This window comes from Carcharhinus amblyrhynchos, chromosome 8 (genome assembly GCF_965287045.1).
Source record: "Carcharhinus amblyrhynchos chromosome 8, sCarAmb.v2.hapA, whole genome shotgun sequence".
NCBI classification, from domain to species: domain Eukaryota; kingdom Metazoa; phylum Chordata; class Chondrichthyes; order Carcharhiniformes; family Carcharhinidae; genus Carcharhinus; species Carcharhinus amblyrhynchos.
Genome location: NC_137331.1, coordinates 46059848 through 46085033, shown reverse-complemented (window position 1 = coordinate 46085033; position 25186 = coordinate 46059848). Strand labels below are relative to the sequence as shown.

The window sequence follows — 25186 nt, the reverse complement described above, 5'->3', positions numbered from 1 at the left end:
TACACAAGGGCATCCAGGTCCCTCTGCAAAGCAGCATGCTGCAATTTTTTACCACTTGAATAATAATCTATTTTGCTGTTACTCCTACCAAAATAGATGACCTCACATTTACCAATACTGTACTCCATCTGCCTGAGCCTCACTTAGATTATCTATATCCCTTTGCAGACTTTCAGCACCCTCTGCACACTTTGCTCTTCCACCCATCTTAAGTGTCATCTGCGAATTTTGACACACTACACTTGGTCCCCAACTCCAAACCATCCATGTAAATTGTAAACAATTGCGGTCCCGACACTGATCCCTCCTGAAGCACACTACTAGTCACTGATGGCCAGCCAGAGAAACACCCATTTATCCCCACTCTTCACTTTTTGTTAGTTAACCAATCCTCTATCCATGCTAATACATTACCCATAACACTGCACCTTTATCTTATGTAGCAGTATTTGGTGCATCTCTTTGTCAAATGCCTTCTGGAAATCCAGACACACCACATCCACAGGTTCCCCATTGTCCACTCCACATGTAATGTTTTCAAAGAATTCCACCAAATTAGTCAAACATGACCCACTTTCATGAACCCATGCTGCGTTTTACCAATGGGACAATTTATATCCAGATGTCTCGCTATTTCTTCCTTGATGATAGGTTCAAGCATATTCCCTACTGCAGAAGTTAAGCTAATCAGCCTATAGTTACCTGTCTTTTGTCTACCTTCTTTTTTAAACAGTGGTGTCAATTTGCTGTTTTCCTATCTGCGGGAACCAACCAGAGTCCAGCGAATTTTGGTAAATTACCACTAGTGCATTTACTATTTCTCCTGCCATCTCTTTTAGTACCCCTAGGATGCATTCCATCAGGACCAAAAGACTTGTCTATCTTTAGCCTCATTAACTTGCCCAACACTACTTCTTTCGTGATAATGATAGTTTCCAAGTTCTGCCATAGCCTTCCTGTCATCAATTTTTGCCATGTTATTTGTGTCTTCCACTGTGAAGACCGACACAAAGTACCTGCTCAATGCCTCAGCCATTTTCTCATTTCCAGTTATTACATCCCCCTTCTTGTCCTCTAAAGGACCGATGTTTACTTTCGCCACTCTTTTTCGTTTTATATATTTGTAGGAACTTTTGCTATCTGTTTTTATATTCTGAACTAGTTTACTCTATAATCCACCTTACCTTTCTTTATAGCTTTTTTCATACCCTGTTTGTGAACATAGCTCTTCCCTCATCTGATGAAAGATCCTGAGGCTCCGAAAGCTAGTGCTGCCAAATAAACCTATTGGACTTTAACCTGGTGTTGTGAGACTTCTTACTGTGCTCACCACAGTCCAATGCTGGCATCTCCACATCAATGGAGAGTGCAGGAGGGCATGCCAGGAGCAGCAACAGACACACCTAAAAATCAGGACAGGACGTACTCACATCTGGAAGAGAAGAGGCTTATTAGCAATAGGCAGCGTGGTTTTGTGAAGGGGAGGTTGTGTCTCTCAAACTTGATTGAGTTCTTTGAGGAAGAGACAAGAAAAACTGACCAACGCAGGGTAGTGGATGCTGTATACATGGACTTTAATAAAACCTTCGATCGGGTTCCTCATGGCAGGCTGGTACAGAAGATGAAGTCATATGGGGTCCAAGGTGAGCTGGTAAGATGGACAGATAATTGGCTTGGGCATAGAAAGCAGAGAGTAGCAATGGAAGGGTACTTTTCTAACTGGAGGATTGTGATAAGTGGTGTTTGACAATGATAGGTGCTGGGGCCTCTGTTGTTTTTAACACAGAAATGATTTGGAGGAATACATAGATAGTCTGATTAATAAATTTGCAGATGATACAAAAATTGGGGGAGTAGCGGATAGCGACGAGGATTGTCAGAGGGTACAACAGGGTAAGTCAGTCAGAGACCTGGACTGAAAGACGGCAGATGGAATGTAATCTGGACAACCGTGAGGTGATGCAATATACAGTAAATGGTAGAGCCCTTAGAAATATTAGCATACAGAGGGAACTAGGCATGCAGATTCACAGTTCTCTGAAGGTGGCAACTCAGGTGGACAAGGTGGTGTATGGCATGCTGGCCTTCATCGGTCAGGGCACAGTGTATAAAAAAATGGAAAATCATGTTGTAACTGTGTAAGACTTTGGTTAGGCTGTATTTGGAGTATTGTGTACAATTCTGGTCGCCATAGAATTGGAAAGAGATTTACCAGGATGTTGCCTGGTTTAGAAGATATGGACTACAAAGATTGGACAAACTTGGATTGTTTTCATTGGAGCATCAGAAGATGAGGAGGACCTGATACGAGGTTTACAAGATTACGACAGACTTGGATAGAGTAAAAGGGTCAATTACTCAGGGGCATAGGTTGAAAATGAGAAGGGGAAAGTTTGAGAGATATGTAAGGAGCAGGTTTTTCACACAGAGGGTGATGAATGCCTGGAAGGCGCTGCCGGAGAAGGTGGAGGAAGCAGATTCGATAATAATATTCAAGAGGCATAGATACATGAATTGGCATTGAGTAGAGGAATATGGACCACATTGAGGCAAGAAAATATTGGCTTAGAGGGACATGTGTTGGCACAGACTTGGTGGCCAAAGAGTCTGTTCCTGTGTTGTACTATTCCCTGAAGTGTCAACCTGGTGAAGCTACCAAACAGGACTACTTGCATGCCAAACAGTATAAACAGCAAGTGACAGACAGAGCTAAATGTTCCCACAGCCAACTAATCACATCGAAACTCTGCAGCCCTGCCACACCCAGTCGTGAATGGTGGAGGGCAATTAAGCAACACACTGGGGGAGGAGACTCCAGAAATATTCCCATCTTCAACGATGGAGTCGTCCAGCACATCAGTGCAAAAAATAAGGCTGAGGCATTCACAGCAATCTTCAGCAGGAACTGTCCTTTGTCACAATGACAAAGTGCACAGAAGGGTGTGTTGTCTGCCTGGTGCTCGGGTACGGGATGTCGCAGCTGGGCTGCAGAGGAACCTGGAGTGGGAGGGTGAGAATCCGGTCGTTGTGGTACATGTGGGTGCCGGCGACGTAAGCAAAATGCGGACTGAGGATCTGGGGAGGGAGTATGAAAAGCTGGGAATGGAATTAAAAAGTAGAACCGACAAGGTGGTTATCTCTGGGCTACTGCCTGAACCGAGTGCAGACGGGCGTAGGGTTGACATGATTAAGGAAGTGAATGGGTGGCTCAGGGATTGGTGTGGGAGGAATGGGTTTGCATTTATGGGGCATTGGCACCAGTATTGGGGTAGGTGGGACCTGTTCGGGCGGGATGGGGTTGGTCTGAACCGTGCTGGGACCAGAGTGCTGGCGAATCGAGTAAAGAGGACTGGAGACAGGGCTTTAAGCTAATTGGGGGGGGGGGGGGGGGTGCGAGGGTAGGTGATGTTACGAGGTCTAAAGTTAAGGAGAGGGTACAGGTAAGGGAAGAGGCCGAGGATGTCCCAACAATAGAGGGAGTAGGGGGCGTGAGTATGGTTGGTGGCATTACGGCAAATAGGGTCCAGGTGAAGGCTGGGATGAAAGCGCTTTATCTGAATGCACGAAGCATTCGGAATAAAGTGGATGAGTTGGTGGCGCAGATCGACACAAATGGATACGATCTGGTGGCCATTACAGAGACGTGGCTGCAGGGTGACAGGGACTGGGAGCTGAATGTACAGGGCTATCAAGTGTTTAGGAAGGATAGGCAGGAGGGAAAAGGGGGGGCGTAGCTCTGCTGATTAAGGATAGCATCACAGTGGTAGCAAGGGATAATATTGGAGCCAAGGAGCAGAGGGTGGAATCGTTGTGGGTGGAGATTAGGAACAGCAAAGGGAGGAAGACGCTGGATGTGGTCTTTCTAGATTTTCAGAAGGCGTTTGACAAAGTACCTCACAAGAGGTTATTGCAGAAGGTCGAGGGACATGGAGTTGGGGGTAGGGTGTTAGCGTGGATAGAGGATTGGTTGTCAAATAGGAGGCAGAGAGTGGGGGTCAACGGGTGCTATTCGGATTGGTGGATGGTGACTAGTGGAGTGCCCCAGGGGTCGGTGCTGGGGCCTCAGCTTTTTACCATTTATACAGATGATCTGGAGGAGGGAACCGAGTGTAGGGTGTCGAAATTTGCTGATGACACCAAGATTGGGGGAACGGCAAATTGTGCGGAGGGTGTGGAGAGTCTGCAGAAGGATCTAGATAGGCTGGGCGAATGGGCCAGGAAATGGCAAATGGAATTTAATGTTGGCAAGTGTGAGGTGGTCCACTTTGGTAGGAAGAATGGTAGGAAGGTCTATTACTTACGGGGCGAAAAACTGCAGCAGGCGACGGTGCAGAGGGACCTCGGGGTCCTTGTGCATGAGTCGCAAAAACCCAGCTTGCAGGTGCAGCAGGTGGTCAGGAAGGCGAATGGGATGCTGGCCTTCATAGCAAGGGGGATTGAATATAAAAGTAGGGAGGTCTTGCTGCAGCTGTATAGGGCATTGGTGAGGCCGCAGCTGGAGTACTGTGTGCAGTTTTGGGCGCCGCACCTGCGCAAAGATATTTTGGCCTTGGAGGGAGTGCAGAGGAGGTTTACTAGGCTGATACCGGAGTTGAGGGGATTGAGCTATGAGGAGGAGCTGAATAAACTGGGCTTGTACTCGTTAGAGTTTAGAAGAATGAGGGGAGATCTCATTGAGACGTATAAGATGATGAATGGGATGGATAGGATAGAGGTGGAGAGACTCTTCCCGCTCAAAAAAGACAGCAGGACTAGGGGGCACAGCCTCAAGATAAAAGGGGGGCGGTTTAGAACGGAGTTGAGGAGGAACTTCTTCACTCAAAGGGTGGTGAATCTCTGGAATTCTCTGCCCGTTGAAGTGGTGGAGGCTGCCTCGCTAAATATTTTTAAGACGCGGGTTGATGGGTTTTTGATAAGCGAGGGGATTAAGGGTTATGGGGAGAGGGCGGGAATGTGGAACTGAGCCACGACAGATCAGCCATGATCTTATTGAATGGCGGGGCAGGCTCGAAGGGCTAGATGGCCTACTCCTGCTCCTATTTCTTATGTTCTTATGTTCTTAAGTGCCAAGTGGATGATCCATCTTGGTCTCTCCCAGCGGTCCCCATCTCCGATGGCAGTCTCCAGCCAATTCTATTTACTCTACGTGATATCAAATGGTTGGAGGCACTGGATATGGGGCACTGATAACATTCTGGCAACAGTACTGAAAACGTGTGCTCCAGAACTTGCCACTCCCTTAGCCAAGCTCCTCCAGTATAATTACAACACTGGCATCTACCCAACAATGGAGAAAATTGCCCAGGTATGTCCTGTACATGAAAAACAGGACGAATCCAGCCCGGCCAATTACTACCCAGTCTATTCTCGATCATCAGTGAAGTGATAGAAGAGGTCATCAACAGTGCTATCAAGCTGTACCTGCTCAGCAATGCCAAGTTCGGGTTTCACCAGGGTCACTCAGCTCCTGACCTCATTACAGCCTTGGCTCAAACATGAACGAAAGAGCTGAATTCCAGAGGTGAAGTGAGAGTGACATCCCTTGACATTAAGGCCACATTCAACTGAGTTGGTATCAAGGAGCCCTAGCAAAACTGGAATCAGTGGCTTTCAGGAGCAAACTCTCCACAGGGTGGAGTCATACCTGGTGCATAGGAAGATGGTTGTGGTTGTGGAGCGTCAGTCATCTCAGCTCCAGGTCATCTCTGCAGGAATTCCTCAAAGTATTGTCCTAGGCCCAACAATCTTCAGCTGCTTCATCAATGACCTTCCCTCCATCATAAGGTCAGAAGTGGGGATGTTTGCGGCTCCTCAGATACTGAAGCAGTGCATGTTCAAATGCAAAACAGTCTGGACAATACTGGAGGAGCTTGGCTAAGGGAGTGGCAAGTTCTGGAGCACACGTTTTCAGTACTGTTGCCAGAATGTTATCAGTGCCCCATATCCAGTGCCTCCAACCATTTGATATCACGTAGAGTAAATAGAATTGGCTGGAGACTGCCATCGGAGATGGGGACCACTGGAAGAGACCAAGATGGTCTTGGGCTGACAAGTGGAACGCAAATGCCAGTCAATGACCATCACCAGTAAGAAACACTCTAACCACTGCCATTTATACAGTAAATGGCAGACCCTTAGGAGTACTGATAGGCAAAAGGATCTGGGTGTAAGGTACACAGGTCACTGAAAGAAGCAATGCAGGTGGAGAAGGTAGTCAAGAAGGCATACTTGCCTTCATCAGCCAGGTATTGAGTTTAAAAATTGGCAAGTCATGTTGCAGCTTTATTGAAGCTTAGTTAGGCTGCACTTGGAATATAGTGTTCAATTCTGGTTGCCACACTACCAGAAAGATGTGGAGACTTGAGAGGAAAAGATTTACCAGGATGTTGCCTGGTATGGAGGGCATTAGCTATAAGGAGAGGTTGGAGAAACTTGGTTTGTTCTCACTGGAATGATAGAGGTTGAGGGGAGACCTGATAGAAGTCTACAAGATTATGACAGGTATGGACAGAACGGATAGTCAGAAGCTTTTTCCCAGGTTGGAAGAGTCAATTACTAGGGAGCATAGGTTTAAGGTGCAAGGGCCAAGTTTTAAAAGAGATGTACAAGGCAGATTTTTTAGAGAGAGAGTAGTGGGTGCCTGGAACTCGTTGCCGGGGGAGGTAGTGGAAGCAGATACGGCAATGACTTTTAAGGGGCATCTTGACAAGTACGTGAATGAGATAGGAATAGAGGGATATGGTTCCCGAAAGCATAAAGGATTTTAGTTAAGACGGGCATTACGGTCGGTGCAGACTTGGAGAGCCGAAGGGCCTGTTCCTGTGCTGTAATTTTCTTTCACGCTCACTCTCTGGAGTTCTGCTCTTTGGTCCATGTGAGTGCCAAGGTTATAATGAGGTCAGGAATTGAATGATCCTGGCAGAACCCAAACTGTGCAGCGAGCAGGTTATTGTTAAGTGCTGCCTGATTGCACTGATGATGACCTCTTGCATAATTTTATTGATGATCTTCACTAGGCTATAGGGTGATAATTAGCCAGGATGGCTTTATCCTGTTTTTTTGAGTACAGGACATACCTGGCCAATTTTCCATGTTGCCAGGTAGACGTTAGTATTGTAGTTACGTTTAAACAGCTTGGCTAGGGCTACATTAAATTCTGGAGCAGAAATCTTCAGGACTATTGCCAGGGCCTCTAGCCTTTGCAGTCTCCAGTGCCTTCAGCCATCTTGAAATGAATGTAATTGGCTGAAGACTGGCATCTATGATGCTGGCATTTCCAGAGGCGGCCATCCACTCAGCATTTCTGGCTGAAGACTGCTGTAAATGTTTCAGCTTTGTCTTTTGCACTGATGTGCTGAGCTCCCCCATCATTGAGGATGGGGATACCTGCAGAGCCTTCTCCTCCAGTGAGCTGTTTAATTGTCCACCACTGTTCATGACTGGATGTTGCAGGACTCCTGAGCATGTTGATTGTGGAATCAACTTGCTGCTTAGTTCACAAGTAGTCCTGTGTTGTAGCTTCACCAGATTACCACCTCAAGTTTGTAAGTATGCCCGGTGGTGCTCCTATCATGCCCTCCTGCACTTTTCAGTGAACCAGGGTTGGTCTCCTGGTGATATATATCGTATTGTGCCACAGGATCTTTTATGGCAAGCTATAGGGTCAGTTTGACATCTCAGCTGAATAACACTGGCTGTGCAACACTGAAGCATTTGATCTTGAAATAAGTCTCCAGTCTACAACCATCTAACTCAAATGGTGGGAGTTCTAACAATATGCCAAGGTCAAAAAACCAGAAACTAGGATTGCTTTAACCACAAGAGCATAAAAACACCATTCAATAAGCTTCCCTTTAAGTGCAGTACCAAATGTGATGCTTCTTGTACAATGGAAACATAGAAACCAGAAGGAGTAGGCCATTTGAGCCTGCTCCGCCATTCATCTTGCTCGTGGCTGATTCACCAAATTCAATATCCCGATTTCCACCCCCCCACCCGTTCCTCCCAAACCCCTTTAGCCCCAAGAGCTAAATCTAATTTCTTCTTCAAATCAGAAAACATTTCAGTCTCAACTACATTCAGTGCTAGTGAATTCCACATATTCACCCCTCTTTGGGTGAAGAAATTTCTAACCTCAGTTCTAAAAGGTTACTCCTTATCCTCAAACTATGGCCCCTAGTTCTGGACTCTCCCCCCCACCCCCTACCACTGGCAATATTCTTTTTGAATCTACCTGTCTAACCCTGTTAAAATTTTATAAATTTCAATGAGATCCCCTCAGTCTTCTAAACTTCAGTGAATATAATCCTAACTGACTTAATCTCCCCTCATATGACAGACCATCCCAGGATTCAGCCTGCTAAACCTTCACCGTATTCCCTCTTTTGCAGTAACAACCTCAGATAAGGACACCAAAACTGCACACAATAGTCCAGTTGGTGTAGCCTTACCAACACCCTATACATTTGCAATAAAACATCCCTACCCCTATATTCAAATCCTCTCACTATGAAGACCAGTATACTATTTGCCTTCTTTACTGCCTGATGTACATTGGTGACCTATGGTAGATTCGGCAAAATAGCATTTTGTTCCTTTCCCTAATAAAGGTAAGATAAGCAAAGCACACATAAAAGATAAAAGAAACGTTTCAGTGCAGCGAACTGACAAGGCAATCAAGTAAACTTCAACTTTGTCAATTGTACCCTCCAAATCCGAACAACCCAACTTCCATTGGGTTGTCAGAATATGCATTTTAGGAGGTCAGATCGCGTTACCACATCACAGAATATATAGATACATGGCAAACTGTGTGCGCTGAAAGTAAACAGACAGATTCATTTCACATAGATTGTCTATCACAAATGACAACACTGATATTCACTTTTTTAAATAAATTATGCAGAAATAAAATCCAAAAATGAGTTCATAGCCAGAGGATCATATCAAAACAAACTTTGCAAATGTTGTTCCAAATATCTGATTATCTTCAATATTAATATATTGAAGTCTAATTTTATGTTCCTAAAATGTTTGCAACCATTTTCTCGTGGAATGCTAATAGCTGCTACAGAAAAGCAGCCAAGAAGTTTTTGAAACTTCCAGAATGCTGCTTTATAAAGAATCAAAGGGAAGAAACTTAAATGCTACGTATGACAGCAAACTCAAAGAGAATAGCATTTCGATCTCACGTTCCTGAGATTGTGGGGAAGAGGAGATAGAAGGCAGATAAAATGGCCTATTTGTTTTCCAAAGTATTTTGAGTTTGAGGTTCAAAAGAGTGAGTTCCTTCAGTCCTGAATTTCATGGCCAAGCAAGATAGTTTTAAAGCATCATTTTCAATTTTTATCATTTTCAAAAGATGACTATCCTTGTGGTGCTTTAAATTTACATGGATCTATCTCCACGTTAATTCTGGTTTCTGCAATCGAAGATTTGCATATATGGACCACCACCATAGGTCCAATACAAATTTACAGTTTGAAAACCTAAAATCAAGCAGCCTTTCTATTCATGTTTTGAATAAAACCAATTGACAGCTTATAGCAATTTAAGCTAATACAGGATTTCTGTGCAATGAGTATTTACAGGTCTCAAGTTATTCAGAAACCAAAGATCACTGTGTAGATCATAAAATCATAGAATCTTACATTGCAGGAGGCCATTTGGCCCATCATGCCTGCACCAACCACATTCCCATCCAGGCCCTATCCCATTTACCTGAGCTAGTTTCCCCTGACACTAAGGGGCAATTTAGTATGGGTAATCCACTTTACCCGCAGTTTTTGGACCACAGGGGGAAACCGGAGGACCTGGAGGAAACCCATGCAGACTTGGGGAAAACGTGCAAACTCCACATAAACAGAGACCCGGGCCTGACTTGAACAGGGTCCCTAGCGCCATGAGGCAGCAGTGCTAACCACTGTGCCACCGTGCTGCCCTTTAAAGCAGGAGCAGAAGATATTTAAAAATAAAACTTGTAGATTTCAAAATTATCTTAACAGCTGATAAAACTCTCCATTGATGATTTTCCTTAATTAATAGGTAAGAAAATACATAGAATACTAATTACCTGAAATAGGAGCTACATGTAGCAAGAACCATCTTGTGACACGGGAATTCAGTGCTCTCTGCGATTAAAACTATGTCAGTCAACAGCTGCTGGTCATAGAAACATTTAAGCTGCTCCAACAAAGATACAGCATATTCAGTATTGATCTGCTTCTCTTCTTTACTGGACATGATTGCATTCCATCAATGAAAAGTTTCACCCAGTTTGATGAAAGATCTGATGAAAATTTATTTCTGTTAAAGTAAGTAATATGCACTGATTTATATACTACTGTTGAAAGTTGTAAAACAATCCTAATAGACTTCTGGCAGCAGAATATTCCACTTTGAAAAAGCCCTGGGTCATTTCATACAATCATATCAAACTTTGTACTCCAAATGACTTTTGTGCCAAGTTGCAGCATTTTCCGTTGAGACAAATTGTGTCACAGTACATGACTAACTTTGAGGTAGCATAGATTTTGTGGGCACACTAGTGATCCTGGTGTTAGACAGTATCACTGCCTAGAAAAAAAAAGAAATAAAAGATTAGAGATTGAATTACAGAGTTCAGTACACATCTTTGATTGTATACTGTCTATGTACAGAAAGTTGGCATTATTTAAGGTTTCCCCTCAGCACATATAAAGAGACATTTGTAAAAACAAATGGTGTGGTTGAGTCAAAAGGTGTATGCTTAAAACATTTAATTCTGAAGTACAACAGAATAAAGACTGACTATTATCCTTCACTAACTGGCTTTCTAGAATGAAACATTTGTTAGCTAATCTTCAAATACATCTAAGGTTCTTACATTATGCAAATTTTACATAGGAAAGTTGGAATCCATGCTACCATTGAGCCAAGTCAGGAATATCTCGACATACTGAAATTTTCAAACAGCATTACCATCACATACAAATTTCTACATCTCCATGATCATAGCTATTATGTTTATAAATACAATAAAATTATTCATATTTCACATAAACAAACTTCCAAGAATACAAGATCTGGAAATGTGGTAAATATAGTATGGACTGCCAAAAACAGATTTTTTTAAGGAACAGAGGACATAAGAGTAGGTCATCCGGTCCTTCAAGCCTGCTCCATCATTCTAAAAGAAAGTGGCTGATCTGATTGTGGTCTCAACTCCACTTTCCTGCCAAACTCCCAACAAACCTGCATCGACCACAATCCCACCCAGGCTCTATCCCCATAACTTCATGCACTTACCCTAGCTAATCCCCCTGACACGAAGGGGAAATTTAGCATGGTCAATCCACCTAACCTGCACATCTTTGGGCAGTGTGAGGAAGCTGAAGCAGCCAGAGGAAACCCACGCAGACACAGGGAGAATGTGCAATCTCCACACAGTCACCCTTGTCAACCAAAAATCTATCTAACTCAGCCATGAATATACGCAATGACCCAGCTTCACTATTCTACAGGGAAAAGAATTCCACAGGCACCCTCTGAGAAAAAAAATCTCACCTGTCTTAAAATACCTCATTTTTAAATTGTGTCCCCTCACTTTAGATTCATCACAAACATTCGGTATCAACCCTATTTGGTCCGTGCAGGATCATCTATGTTTCAACAAGATCACCTCTCATTCTTCTAAACTCTAATGGGTCTAGGCCCAATCAACTTATTTAATCTTTCTTCATAAGATAAGCTCTTTGTCCCGGGGTAAGTCAAGTGAACCTTCTCTGAACCGCTTCAAACACAATTAATTTTTTAATACTGAGCCCAAAACTTCTTTAGATGTGATCTTGCTGTGCAGGAGGCAGCCAGCCTGCCCATCGAGCATGCACCGACCAAAATCCCACCTAGGCTCTACCCCCAATACTCCATGCATTTACCCTAGCTAGTCCCCTGATACTAAGGGGAAATTTAGCATGGTCAATCCATCTGACCTGCACATCTTTGGGCAGTGAAAGGAAACTGAAGCACTCGGAGGAAATCCACATAGACACAGGGAGAATGTGCAAACTCCTCACATACAGTGACCCGAGGCCAGAATTGAACCCAGGATCCTGGCACTGAGAGGCAGCAGTGTTAATCACTGTGCCACCATGCTACATACAAGAATCAACCACATTGCTGTGGATCTGCAGTCACACATAGGCCAGACCAGATAAGAATGAAAGGGCATTTAATGAACTAGCTGGGTTTTTATGACAACAATTTCATGGTTGTTCGACTTTTAAGTCCAGAATTTTATTGAATTCAAATTTTACCTTCTGATGTGGTGGAATTCAAACACAGTGCACTACCCCTGGTCTCTACATTATTAGCACTACACCACTGCCTCCCTTGCATTGCCATTCTTTTTGCCAAATTAGACATGTATATTTTCCCACATTATATATCATCTGCCCTAGGAGGATCAAGGAACCAATCAAGCTTCGTCACATGCCCAAAGTGAAATGTTGTAGAATTAAGACACACATTGGTGAATCACCTGTCTGACCAGATGATGTGATGAAACCACAACTCCAAAAACAGATACGAAGATACCACTCGCCCACTGCCAATTTTCCCTTGGTGTTTGAAAATGAGTGCATATTTGAAATATGATAGCCTGTGCCAGCATTAATGTTCCACATCAACCTTTTCCTATTCCTTTTCATCTAAGCCTACCTGTTTATTCTTCTTTTCCTTTTGCCTTTTTAGTTTTCCCTTAAATATATCAACACTATTCACCTCAACTCTGATGCATTCAGGAGAATCAGTGTAATGTAAATATTATACACATGAAAGTTTTGTTGCAACCAAATGATGACATAACACATTGTAATAGTAAACCTGAACAGCAATCTGCATTGAATTTCAGAACTACTTCTACACACATCAGTGATCCCAAATATTTCAGCTTCATTGGCAATTTGAGCCACGAGAGAAAGCCACTGATTAGCTGGATCATTGACTACAAGATGATGCGGAAGCCCAAGCACATGCTACCTCCACAAATATTTTTGCCAATTGGGCAATGTAATCTGCAAAATGTGGGTCCGTGAAAGAATCATTTCCAATGGAAGGTCCGTTCATTGGAATCGGTCTTAATTCTACTGATTTTAAAACAATTTTAAGTAGGCTGTGGAAAGGCTCAAAATATTTCTGCTATATGAAGATGAGATATGAAGTAATAATTATTTCTATATTACTATATGATCTGAGTGCTAGAACGTGAATAGGTATGTGAGCAGAAATACTAACAGTAGTGCCAAGTCGGTTGAGATGAAAACTGGGACCATTCAGGTAACAATGAAACAAGATTGAGGATATCCCTTGGGCAAGTAAGAAAATTTAAGCAATGTGACCACAATAGTGGGAACACTTCCAGAATGGAGAACAGGCAAGTAGAGGCAAGTTCATGGCCCATACAAAGGTACATGGAGCAAAAAGCAAAGGAAGCACTGGGTGGATAATCAAGGGTGACTTGACACAAAAGGACAAAGGTGACTGAAATAGCCAGGGAAGCTCAACATCAACAACAATGGAATAAATTAATTTGGCCCCCTTCATCATGCTAAAAGTTAGAAATTTAGTAGCATAGCTACTCTAGGTTGGTGAGACAAGTTAAAATAAGAATCAGAATTAATGAAGGATTAAGACAGGGGGCAATCTCACTCATGATGATTCTTAGTTTGCAAGGACAACACTGATGATCAAGCAATGAGTTCTGCATCGCTCAAAGTCGCATGCCACACCTACTATTCCAGAGTTTTCAACCTTAGCTCTCTCATTTTCTATGCAAGAGGGACAATAGAAGCATTTCTTAAGTCATTAGTATTCAACAGAATTGTATATAAAGCCCAATTCCTCTATAGTAATTATTGTGATGAAGGACATTTAAGACCATAGGCAAATGACAATGCCACAATTATGACAGATGAAGTAGGAAGCATAAAAGGGAAGAAAGTGGCGATGATTTGATTAGACTTGCAACAAATTGCAAAGACATTAAAGAAATATAATTTTTATTCCCTCAGTGGAAGTCGTGCAAGAGACAAGATAAAAGTGTTTCTTATTTTGAAAGGGATTTTCAGTAGGTAGAGATGAAAGTACCAATCATTATCCGAGGATGACAAGTTAGAAAATGCTGTAAATGTGCACACTTTAAATTAGCATCTTTGAAGACTAGTTTTAAAAGACAAAAGCTTTTTACTATTGATAAGGAATTATCAATTCCATAAAACTATTAACAGATGAACACAATTTGGGTGCTTACTGAACGAATTAAAAATAAGATATTAGTAAAGTTGAGCAGGTTTTATGATGCTGAGTAAAAGGATGCAAACCTTTGGTTGAAGTTGTTTATAGACTATCAAACAGCATTGAAGAATTGGTGGGATACATAAACGTACATCAGAGAAACTTGTTGCAAAGGAATAATAATGAAAGAGACTCATTTTCACATAAATTAGTAAACAACTCAAGTTATAAAGGCAACAAGTTTTTGAATGTAGTCAAGGCCAACATGAAAACAATCCATCTCAGATTTAATGATGAGCAATGAGTCTGGATTAATCAATAACATAACAGGAAGAGAACATTGAGCTAAAACTAAGCATAACATGACTGAATTCAATATTAAGTTTGACAATGAGAAGGAGGAGTCAAGAACCAAGTTTTATATTTTGGCAAAACTGAGGCAGGAATTGACTAAAAACAGACTGGGTTTTACCATCAACAAATAAAATTACAGATGAACTGTAGGTGGTGTTTAAAAATGCTGTTTGCAAGTGATGTTCAAAAAATGTTACAGGACTTGTAAGTATTGACAAAGGGCAAAAGCGCTATATGCAATTAAATGGCCACAATCAACAAGGAAAGTGAGATAATATGAAACCAAAACGGCTTTTACAAAGGTAAAAAAAACAGTAAATCCCATGAACTGGGAATGAACAGCAAAAATTATAAAGTAAACATTTAGAGTTACAAAAACAAGAAAAAGACTGTGGAACATCAAGGAAAGCACTCAGGGTTTTTACAAATACATTAAGAGTGAGAGTAAACGTGCAGGGAACATAAAGCAGACCGGAAAAGTTTCTATATGTAGAAAGAAAGTAGTGAAGACAAACCCTTACAGCCCAGGACGGGAGAACTTATAATCGAGAACAAGGAAGTTGCAAAGCAATTCAAAATCACTTTCGTTCTGTCATCACAGAGGAAGGCAAAATGCTAGGGAGCCAAGAATATAGTGAACTAGAGGAATTTAAAGAAATTAGCATTACTAAAAAATAGTACTAATGGAGGTGGCCATGGAAATATTAGACACACTGGTTGTCACCTTCCAAAATTCTATAGATTCTACAACAGTCCCAGCAGATTGGAGAGTCCTATCTCCAAACGTAACCACACTATTTATTAGAGGGAGGGAGAAAACGGAATTACAGTCTGATTAGCCTAACACCAGTAAAAGGCAAATGCTAGAGTGCATAGGATATGATAACAGGAAACTTAGAAAATATAAGAACATAAGAAATAGGAGCAGGAGTAGGCCATCTAGCCCTTCGAGCCTGCCCCGCCATTCAATAAGATCATGTCGCTGCTCAGTTCCACTTTCCCACTTTCTCCCCATAACCCTTAATCCCCTCTCTTATCAAAAACCCATCAACCCGCGTCTTAAAAATATTTAGCGAGGCAGCCTCCACCACTTCAACAGGCTGAGAATTCCAGAGATTCACCACCCTTTGAGTGAAGAAGTTCCTCCTCAACTCCGTTCTAAACCGCCCCCCTTTTATCTTGAGGCTGTGCCCCCTAGTCCTACTGTCTTTTTTAAGCGGGAAGAGTCTCTCCACCTCTATCCTATCCATCCCATTCATCATCTTATACGTCTCAATGAGATCTCCCCTCATTCTTCTAAACTCTAACGAGTACAAGCCCAGTTTATTCAGCTTCTCCTCATAGCTCAACCCCCTCAACTCCGGTATCAGCCTAGTAAACCTCCTCTGCACTCCCTCCAAGGCCAAAATATCTTTGCGCAGGTGCGGCGCCCAAAACTGCACACAGTACTCCAGCTGCGGCCTCACCAATGCCCTATACAGCTGCAGCAAGACCTCCCTACTTTTATATTCAATCCCCTTCGCTATGAAGGCCAGCATCCCATTCGCCTTCCTGACCACCTGCTGAACCTGCAAGCTGGGTTTTTGCGACTCATGCACAAGGACCCCGAGGTCCCTCTGCACCGTCGCCTGCTGCAGTTTTTCGCCCCGTAAGTAACAGTCCTTCCTGCCATTCTTCCTACCAAAGTGGACCACCTCACACTTGCCAACATTAAATTCCATTTGCCATTTCCTGGCCCATTCGCCCAGCCTATCTAGATCCTTCTGCAGACTCTCCACACCCTCCGCACAATTTGCCGTTCCCCCAATCTTGGTGTCATCAGCAAATTTCGACACCCTACACTCGGTTCCCTCCTCCAGATCATCTATATAAATGGTAAAAAGCTGAGGCCCCAGCACCGACCCCTGGGGCACTCCACTAGTCACCATCCGCCAATCCGAATAGCACCCGTTGACCCCCACTCTCTGCCTCCTATTTGACAACCAATCCTCTATCCACGCTAACACCCTACCCCCAACTCCATGTCCCTCGACCTTCTGCAATAACCTCTTGTGAGGTACTTTGTCAAACGCCTTCTGAAAATCTAGAAAGACCACATCCACTGGCTCTCCTCTATCCACCGCCCTAGACACATCCTCATAGAACTCCAGCAAATTTGTCAGACACGACTTCCCTTTAATGAAACCGTGCTGCGTCTGCTCTATCAAGCAATTCCCTTCAAGATGCCTCGCAATTTCCTCCTTAATGACAGATTCTAACATTTTACCTACCACAGACGTTAAACTAACCGGCCTATAATTCCCCGCCTTTTGCCTAGCACCCTTCTTAAACAACGGCGTAACATTAGCCGTTTTCCAATCATCCGGCACTTCCCCGGAATCCAGTGACGTCTGGAAAATAACCACCAAGGCATCCACTATAACCTCCGCCATTTCTTTCAGAACCCTCGGATGCATTCCATCCGGTCCTGGGGACTTGTCCACAGTCAGCCCCTCCAGTCTGTCGAGCACCGCCTCTCTAGTAACAGTAATGTCATTAAGACCCTCCAGTCCTACCACCTTTCCATCGCTAACACCCGGCAAATTATTCACGTCCTCCTCCGTGAAGACAGAAACAAAAAAGTTATTCAATACCTTAGCCACATCCTCATCCCCTACCACTAGGTCCCCTTTCTCATCCTCTAAAGGACCAACATTCACCCTAACCAGCCTCTTCCTTTTTATATATTTATAAGAACTCTTGCTATCCTTTTTAATATTAAGCGCTAGCCCAGCTTCATAGTTTCTCCTACCCCTCTTCATCAACTTCTTTGTCAATCTTTGCTGACATTTAAACCTCTCCCAATCCTCTTCTCGCCCACTACTCTTAGCTACTCTAAATTCCTCCGCTTTTAATTTAACACTTTCCTTCACCTCCTTCGTTATCCATGGCTTATTACCTCTCTTCCTACTATCCTTTTTGACCATCGGAATAAATTTCCGCTGAGCACCAAAAAAGATCTCCTTAAAGATCCTCCACTGCTCCTCAACAGACCCTCCCTCCAACGCGCTCCCCCAGTCCACATTCGCCAATTCTTCTCTCATCCTACTGTACTCCCCTCTATTCAAACAGAGGACGCGTGTCCGGGAACCCACTTTCTCCTCCTCCATCTGCACCAGAAACTCCACCATACAATGATCACTCTCCCCAAGAGGATCCTTCACCACAAGGTCCCTAATTCTACCCGCCTCATCACATAGCACCAGATCCAAGATAGCTCGCTCCCTCGTCGGCTCCAACAGAATGAGACAAAGTCAACATGGATTCATGACAGAAAAATCAGGTTTGCCAAACGCATCAATTTTATTCGACATAAGTAGTAGAACAGTATGAACAAGTGGATGTGGTGTATTTAGATTTTCACAAATTTGGATTTTGACAAAGTCCTACATGAGAAAAGAGGTTAGCAAAATAAACCGCATGGGAGAGAATTGGTTATCTGACAGGAAACAGCAGGAATAAATGAGTCTTTTTCAAAGTGCAGATGGTGACTAGTGGTTCCATGAAGGGACTGGTGTTTGGCCCCAGATATTCATCAATATACATCAATGATGTGTATTAGTGAACCAGAAGTTATATTTCCAGGTTTCCCGATGACATGACATGAATGAAGGCATGTTTTTTTCCTAATTGATGGGCACACAAGAAAATATTTATTTTTGCTCGCTGGATTATAGCCAGTATTTTTCAAACATTGATCACGCTGTAGTTGTTTTACTAATTTCCAGAATGAAACACTGTCGTCGCCTAAATCAGAGACAGCTTACTGCCCCGACAGCAAAACAGCCCCGACTCCGGGTCAGTTGGTGCAGCATATCCCCCACACCCAGAGTCCCCCACGTACCCACCGCTCTCCCACACACACGCAGGCGCATCTGCTCTCACCACCCGTGCATACACCCCAACCTGCACGTGCGCACGCCTTCCTCCACCCAAGTGCGCCCTCCCCCAACACACGCCCCACCAGGCGACCCCCCACACGCACGCACACCCCCTCCCCACACGCGCACACACACCAAACCCCGCACACGCCCCCTACCCACCCACACAACCCCCGCGCGCAACCCTCTCACACACACACACCTTCCCCACACACACCCACCCAACCCCCCCTCCCCGCACGCGCACACACTCCCCCCCCCGCACGCGCACACACTCCCCCCCCCGCACGCGCACACACTCCCCCCCCCCCGCACGCGCACACACTCCCCCCCCGCACGCGCACACACTCCCCCCCCCGCACGCGCACACACTCCCCCCCCCCGCACGCGCACACACTCCCCCCCCCGCACGCGCACACACTCCCCCCCCGCACGCACACACACTCCCCCCCCCGCACACACACACTCCCCCCCCCGCACACACACACTCCCCCCCCCCACACACACACTCCCCCCCACACACACACACACACTCCCCCCCACACACACACACACACTCCCCCCCACACACACACACACACTCCCCCCCACACACACACACACACTCCCCCCCACACACACACACTCCCCCACACTCACACACACACTCCCCCCCCCACACACACACACACTCCCCCCACCCACACACACACACACTCCCCCCCACACACACACACACACACTCCCCCCCACACACACACACACACACTCCCCCCCACACACACACACACACTCCCCCCCCACACACACACTCCCCCCCCACACACACACACACACTCCCCCCCACACACACACACACACTCCCCCCCACACACACACTCCCCCACCACACACACACACACACACCCCCACACTCCCCCCCCACACACACACACACACACACACACCCCCACACTCCCCCCCACACACACACACACACTCCCCCCCCCACACACACACACACTCCCCCCCACACACACACACACACTCCCCCCCCACACACACACACACACTCCCCCCCCACACACACACACACACTCCCCCCCACACACACACACACACTCCCCCCCACACACACACACACACTCCCCCCCACACACACACACACACTCCCCCCCACACACACACACACACACTCCCCCCCACACACACACACACACTCCCCCCCACACACACACACACACTCCCCCCCACACACACACACACTCCCCCCCACACACACACACACACTCCCCCCCACACACACACACACACTCCCCCCCACACACACACACACTCCCCTTCCACACACACACACACTCCCCTTCCACACACACACACACACACTCCCCCCCCCCACACACACACACTCCCCCCCCCACACACACACACACACTCCCCCCCCCCACACACACACACACACTCCCCCCCCCACACACACACACACTCCCCCCCACACACACACACACACACACACACTCCCCCCACACACACACACACACACACACACTCCCCCCCACACACACACACACACACACACTCCCCCCCACACACACACACACACACACCCCCCCACACACACACACACACACTCCCCCCCACACACACACACACACTCCCCCCCACACACACACACACACTCCCCCCCACACACACACACACTCCCCCCCCCACACACACACACACACACACACACTCCCCCCCCCACACACACACACACTCCCCCCCCCACACACACACACACTCCCCCCCACACACACACTCCCCCCCACACACACACTCCCCCCCACACACACACACACACTCCCCCCCACACACACACACACACTCCCCCCCACACACACACACACTCCCCCCCCACACACACACACACACTCCCCCCCCACACACACACACACACTCCCCCCCACACACACACACACACACACACTCCCCCCCACACACACACACACACACACACTCCCCCCCCCACACACACACACACACACACTCCCCCCCACACACACACACACACACACACTCCCCCCCACACACACACACACACACACACTCCCCCCCACACACACACACACACTCCCCCCCACACACACACACACACACACACTCCCCCCCACACACACACACACACACACACACTCGCCCCCACACACACACACACACACACACTCCCCCCCCCACACACACACACACACACACTCCCCCCCACACACACACACACACACACACACTCCCCCCCACACACACACACACACACACTCCCCCCCACACACACACACACACTCCCCCCCCCCACACACACACACACCTCTCCCCCCCCCCCTTTCCGCTCAGCAGAAATCCCGCTTCAGAAATGCGGCAAATGGCCGCATCACGACTTCCTGCCGCGCGGTCCCCGGCCCCGAGTTCCCGTCCCCGTCCCGTTCACCGCTGATGCCTTATGGTTTTAGCCGCCAAGTGGCTCCGGAAGCGCCAGGGAGGGGACGGCCTCTGGCCCGGTGCTGACCGGCCCGGAGCTCGCCGCGCCGAGCTGCCTTTCTGGCAGCGAGCGCTGTGCCGCGGTCCGCGGGCCGACCATGGGCCTACCTGAGTACGAGACAAATGACAAACTTCCCCGCGATCTCCATGCAGCTCTCACTGCCTCTGATCCCGATCCCCGGCGAGCCCCACATTGAAGCTCAATCCCAGCAGACAAACCGGCACCAAGAGCCGCGGCCTCGCCGCCATCACAGGCCGCAGCGCGCCAACGGAGTGACGCCGCAGCTCCGCCCCCACCCCCGGGCCGGGGGCGCGCAAACCAGGCCGGGAGTGCGCTTCAGGGCGCGCGCAAAGACGGGAGCGCGCACGCTGCAGCCCACCAGCGCAGCACAGAAACAGACTGTCGGAAAGGTGGTGGCAGCTGTCCCCCCCCCACCTCCCCCACATACAGACATCCCCACACAACCCCCCTACACATACCCCACAAACACACATACACCCCCACCCCCTCATTCACATACCCCACACACACATCCCCACACACCCCACATACACACAAACATGCACATCCCCCCCCCCACACACATCCCCCACATGCACACCCACAGCCCCCCCCCCACACACATCCCCCACACGCACACCCACAGCCCCCCCCCCCCACACACACACATCCCCCACAGGCACATCCACAGCCCCCCCCCCCCACACACACACATCCCCCACAGGCACATCCACAGCCCCCCCCCAACACACACACACATCCCCCACAGGCACATCCACAGCCCCCCCCAACACACACACACATCCCCCACAGGCACATCCACATCCCCCCCCACACACACATCCCCCACAGGCACATCCACAGCCCCCCCCCCCACACACATCCCCCACACACACACACACACATCCCCCACACGCACATCCACAGCCCCCCCCACACACACATCCCCCACACGCACATCCACAGCCCCCCCCACACACACACACACATCCCCCACACGCACATCCACAGCCCCCCCCACACACACACACACATCCCCCACACGCACATCCACAGCCCCCCCCACACACACACACACATCCCCCACACGCACATCCACAGCCCCCCCCAACACACACACACATCCCCCACACGCACATCCACAGCCCCCCCCAACACACACACACATCCCCCACAGGCACATCCACAGCACCCCCACACACATCCCCCACAGGCACATCCACAGCCCCCCCCACACACATCCCCCACGGGCACATCCACAGCCCCCCCCAACACACACACACACATCCCCCACGGGCACATCCACAGCCCCCCCCAACACACACACACACATCCCCCACAGGCACATCCACAGCCCCCCCCACACACATCCCCCACAGGCACATCCACAGCCCCCCCCACACACATCCCTCACATGCACATCCACAGCCCCACCAACACACATCCCCCACATGCACATCCACAGCACCCCCACACACGCACATACACAGCCTCCCCCCACACATGCACACATCCCTCACACGCACATCCACAGCCCCCCCAACACACATCCCCCACATGCGCATCCACAGCCCCCTACATGCACATCCACAGCACCCCCCACACACATCCCACAAACGCACACATCCCCCACAGGCACATCCACAACCGCCCCCCACATATGTACACATTCCCCACACGCACATACACACCCCCCCTCCCCACACACGCACACATCCCCCGCACGCACATACACAGCCCCCCCCCCAACTCATGCACACATCTCCCACACGCACCGACGGCAGGTCTCCAGGATGTAGTCAGAAATTTAATAATAAAGACAGATTTAATAATGAATAAATACAGATTTAATAAAGAGGAAATACAGATTTAAATAATAAATATTGATTTAACAATTAATACAGATTTAATAAAGAGTAAACACAAATTTAATAATATAGATTTAATAAAGAGTAAGTACAGGTTTAATAATAAATACTGATTTAATGAAGAGTAAATACAGATTTAATAACAAATAGAGACTTAATAAAAAGTACAGATTTAATAATAAATACTGTTTAAATAAATACAGCTTTAATCATAGAGATTTAATAATGAATAAATACAGATTTAATAATAAATACAAATTTAGTAAAGAGTAAATACAAATTTAATGATACAGATTTAAGAGTAAATACAGGTTTAATAATAAATACAGATTTAATAAAGAGTAAATACAGATTTAATAATAAATACTGATTTAATAATAAATGGAGACTTAATAAATAGTATGTACAGATTTAATAATAAATACTGTTTTAATAAATACAGCTTTAATAATAAGGAGATTTAATAATGAATAAATACAGATTTAAGAAAGAGTAAATACAGATTTAATATATGCAGCTTTAGTAAATACTGATTTAATAATACAGATATATATAATATATACTGATTTAACAAAGAATATATACAGATTTAAGAATAAATACAGATTTAATAAAGAGGAAATACAGATTTAATAATAATTTAATAATAAACACAGATTTAATAAAGAGTAAATACAGATTTAATAAAAAACACAGATTTAATATAGAGTAAATACAGATTTAATAAAGAATAAATACAGGTGTAATAATAACTACAGATTTAAAGAACAAATATAGATTTAATAAAGAATAAACACAATTATTAATAAATATAGTTTTAATAAAGAATAATTACAGATTTAATAAATACAGATTTAATAATAAATAGATTTAATAATGAATAAATATAGATTTAATTAAGAGTAAATTTAGATTTAATAAAGAGTAAATACAGATTTAATAATACACACAGATTTAGTAAATACTGATTTAATAATAAATATAGACTTAATAATGAATAAATACAGATATATATAATATTTACTGATTTAATAAAGGATAGATACAGATTTAAGAATAGATACAGATTTAATATAGAGTAAATACAGTTTTAATAAAGAACAAATAGATTTAAAGAAGAGTAAATACACATGTAATAATAAATACAGATTTAAGAAAAGATAAATACAGATTTAATAATGGATACAGATTTAGTTAAGAATAGATATAGATTTAATAAAGAATAAATGCAGATTTAATAAAGAGTAAATACAGATTTAATAATAAATAGATTTTATAAAGAATAGACACAGATTTAATAATAAAGACAGATTTAATAAAAAATAAATGCAGATTTAATAATAAACACATTTAATATCGATAAGTACAGATTTAATAATAAATACAGATTTAGTAAAGAGTAAATACAGATTTTATAATAAACATCAATTTAATAAAGAGTACACACAGATTTAATAATAAATACAGATTTAATAAAGAATAAATACAGATTTAATAATAAATACTGTTTTAATAAATAATAAACACAGATTTATTATAGATAAATACAGATTTAATAATAAACACATATCCAGCATGGATAGAGGATTGGCTGACTGGCAGAAAGCAGAGCGTGGGGATAAAGGGATCTTTCTCAGAATGGCAGTGCTGTGCCTCAAGGATCAGTGCTGGGACCACAACTTTTCACGTCATATATTAACGATTTGGATGAAGGAACTGAAGACACAGTTGCTAAGTTGCAGATGATCCAAAGCTATGTAGAGGGACTGGTAGTATTGAGGAAGTTGTGGGGGTGGCGGCGGTGGGGTCCAATGCTGTAGAAGGACTTGGATGGGTTAGGAGAATGGGCAAAGAAGTGGCGGATGGAATACAATGTGGAAGAGTGTGAGGTTATGCACTTTGGAAGGAGAAATGGAGGCATAGACTATTTTCTCAATGGGAAAATGCTTAGGAAATCAGAAACACAAAGGGACTTGGAGTCATTATTCAAGATTCTCTTAAGGTTAATTGCAGATTCAGCCCGCAGTTAGGAAGGCAAATGCAACGTTAGCATTCATAGAAACCCTACAATACAAGAAGAGGCCATTCAGCACATCGAGTCTGCACCGACCACATGTGAAGCGGGTAGGATACAAGAGCAGGGATGTACTTCTGAGGCTGTTTACGGCTCTGGTCAGAGACAATTTGGAGCATTGTGAACAGTTTTTGGGACCATATCTAAGAAAGGATGTGCTGGCCTTGGAAAGGGCGCAGAGGAGGTTCACAAGAATGATCCCTGGAATAAAGAACTTGTCTTATGA

At 45.2% G+C, this 25186-nt stretch overlaps 1 protein-coding gene across 1 annotated transcript in view; it reads right to left on the bottom strand.

Moving 5' to 3' along the window:
* kbtbd2 (kelch repeat and BTB (POZ) domain containing 2) overlaps positions 1–21290 on the bottom strand; it is a 36639-nt gene extending 15349 nt beyond the window's left edge. The window contains exons 1-2 of the mRNA XM_080194002.1: positions 21126–21290; positions 10073–10575 (exon numbers count right to left, since the gene is read on the bottom strand). Of these exons, the coding sequence (XP_080050128.1) occupies positions 10073–10242 (170 nt within the window). The 5' untranslated portion in view covers positions 10243–10575; positions 21126–21290. The remainder of the gene's footprint in view (positions 1–10072; positions 10576–21125) is intronic.
* Between the last annotated feature and the right edge of the window lie 3896 nt (positions 21291–25186).